Raw genomic sequence first — 2,800 nt, forward strand, 5'->3', positions numbered from 1 at the left:
GGAATCCAGAGAATAAATGAAGAGGGAGAGATCCTAGAAAGCATCTACTTACATTTTACAGGTGATAGAAATCAAACTGGAGACATAAAGGGACTTTTTTTCAGGTCACAACCAGTCCTGAAATAGATCTGTTCACTCCCACCTCCCTTTGCAGTGCTATTTCCATTGGACCTATTACAGTTAGTCAGGTGCTATATTGGAAGGGTTATGGAAATGGACTATAGTACATATTAAGGGGGTGGACTAGCAGCAGGTAACTCTCTAGGTCCATGACACAGAAGTCTTCTCAGAGCCCGTTTCACTTCCTTATTTCTCAAGGTATAAATAAAGGGATTGAGCATGGGGGTGACAATTGTGTAGAAGACAGCTGGGGCTCCTATCATTGCCCCACTGGAGTGTGGCTGAATGTAGATACATATAGGGGGCATGTAGTAGAGAAATACCACTGTGAGGTGTGCTGTACAGGTAGAAAAGGCACGGCGGCGGCCATCAGCAGTCCGAATCCTCAGCACAGATGCCACGATGAAGACGTAGGAGATGATGATGAGCAACAGGCAGCCTGCAGCCACAATGCCGATGTTAGCCAGCATGACCAGCTCATTGAGGGCAGTGTCTGTACAAGCCAGCTTCAGGACAGGGGGGATGTCACAGAAGAAGTAGGCAATGTGGGAAGGCCCACAGTAGGGCAGGCGGAAGGTAAGGGAGGTATGGATAGCAGAGTGTATGGCACCAGTGGCCCAAGTAGCTCCTGCCAATCCTGCACACACCTGCTGACTCATGACAACTGGGTATCGCAGTGGCTGACTGATAGCCAGATATCGGTCATAAGCCATGACAGTATATAGGAAACATTCGGTACTTGCCAGAAAGTGAAAGGAATAGAGCTGTATAGCACAGCCCCCAAAGGATATTACCTTTCCTTCTGCTGTTAAGAGCCCTGCCAAGACTTTGGGCACAGTCACTGTAGACAGACAAGCATCCAAGAAGGACAGGTGGCCCAGAAAGTGATACATGGGGGAGCGGAGATGAGGATCCAAGCCCACTGTCAGCAGGATGAAGATGTTCCCCACCATAGTGATGGTATAGATGAGGAGGAAGAGGAAGAAGAAAAATATGGGGTGCTCTGATGTGTTTGCCAAACCCTCCAGAACGAAGTGAGTTACCAGTGTTTGATTTGACCACTCAGTCTCCACAGCCCCTTGTCTGATCATGACAATTGAGTTACTACATTCCCTTAAACTGCCTTAATATATTTATTTACCCTTTCCTCAGTGCCCTGAATAACTTTGTTTTAACTGTGAATTTTGGCTCTTTCCATAAAATCCTCATAACTCAATTCAAATGTTACTTCTTCCATGAAATGGAAATCTTTGCTTACTCCCTCTTCCCCCCATTTCCCCTTGGAAATAGTCTTCTCTTTTGGACTTCACATAGAACTTTGTTTTGGCATTTTTTGATGCACTTAGCATGTATTTCATTTCATAATTATTTGTGTGCGTGCCATCCTTTTATTGGTCTATACATTTTGTGATAGAAGGAGTCACAATTTTTCCCCCTCTAGTGACTGGAGTTGCCCCTTTTCACATAATAGATACTGACTATTGGCCAAACTTTGACCAACAATTTAGACAGTACTTTATCAGTCCTGGATACAGTTATTCACTGGATACTAAAAAATGATCTTGTTCCATAGTCAAAATGTTCAGAAGGGACAAAAGATTGGTTTACCTGGATGGTTTCAGTGGTCATGAATATTTTGCTATCCTTTCTTCTTAGTGTTGAGAAAGGCTTGTTTGAGTCAATTGAATGTCAGTCATGGAAATTTAGTTGAGATTCCCACTCAGAGAGAGTCATGGTACCTAAGTGGGACTGTAAGTCCAGTTGTTTATAACTTTCCAATGAACATGGCTACCTGTTGACCTTCCTTTTCTTTGTTGATTTCTATTTAACCTTATAGCTGTGAGTGAGCAGTGTTTTATGCTTAATGTACCACTTGGGGACACCATTCAGCCTCTTGGGAATCTTTGGGTGGAGCTTGGATGTCGCCTCTCCCAGGTGTTTGCAGTCCAGATTTTATCTCATCACCATGGAGAGGAATTCATGCTATATCAGGCCACATGGAAAGTATCAGGCAACCATACACACTTATATTGTTTGTAGCAATGAGACCTTTGAGGGTTGACTGAATAATTATCACAAGAATAATTGCAGTTCATCTCTATCCTCTCATATGAATTTCAATAAGCTAACTTTCCATAGCCTTGAGCTTTCTTAATTTGTCTAGCTAACATTCTCTTAGTCACTAAAACTTGAAATCATCATCTTTGATTCTTTCTTTTCCTTGTGGTCTATTTTAAAAATATGTCACTCAATGACTCAATTACCCATTTATTTATTCAAAACAAATATTTATTTAGTGTTTACTGTGTATAAAATATTTACCTTAGAATCAAAAAGTTTACAGAGATAAGTAAGATAGGAAGAAACTTATGATTTAATACTGAGATTATTTCTAGTTAAAAGAATTAAGGAATACTCCATTTTGGGGTATGGCCCATTTGAGCTGGGCCTTCAAGGATGACTAGGTTTTTAGCAGGTAGAGGTAGGAAAGAGTTCCATGGAATTAAAGTTATTTCTTCTACATTTCAGGGTTAGAAATATGATGCTGGAAAATCTACATAAAATTTTTGAACCTTTCTTAATACCACAGAAATCTGATTTTTGTCTTTTTCTTTAAAAGGGTGTTTAAAGTACTATACATATGTTTTATGCATTTCTGATCTTCTAAACTTTTTCTATG

General features: G+C 40.6%; 1 protein-coding gene across 1 annotated transcript; it reads right to left on the bottom strand.

The window, feature by feature from the left end:
- Nucleotides 1-230: 230 nt before the first annotated feature.
- Nucleotides 231-1,211, bottom strand: LOC127557257 (olfactory receptor 10S1). Its single transcript, XM_051990639.1, has one exon. The coding sequence runs from the start codon at nucleotides 1,209-1,211 to the stop codon at nucleotides 231-233; it is 981 nt and encodes a 326-aa protein (XP_051846599.1).
- Between the last annotated feature and the right edge of the window lie 1,589 nt (nucleotides 1,212-2,800).

Source organism: Antechinus flavipes, chromosome 3, assembly GCF_016432865.1.
Source record: "Antechinus flavipes isolate AdamAnt ecotype Samford, QLD, Australia chromosome 3, AdamAnt_v2, whole genome shotgun sequence".
NCBI classification, from domain to species: Eukaryota; Metazoa; Chordata; class Mammalia; order Dasyuromorphia; family Dasyuridae; genus Antechinus; species Antechinus flavipes.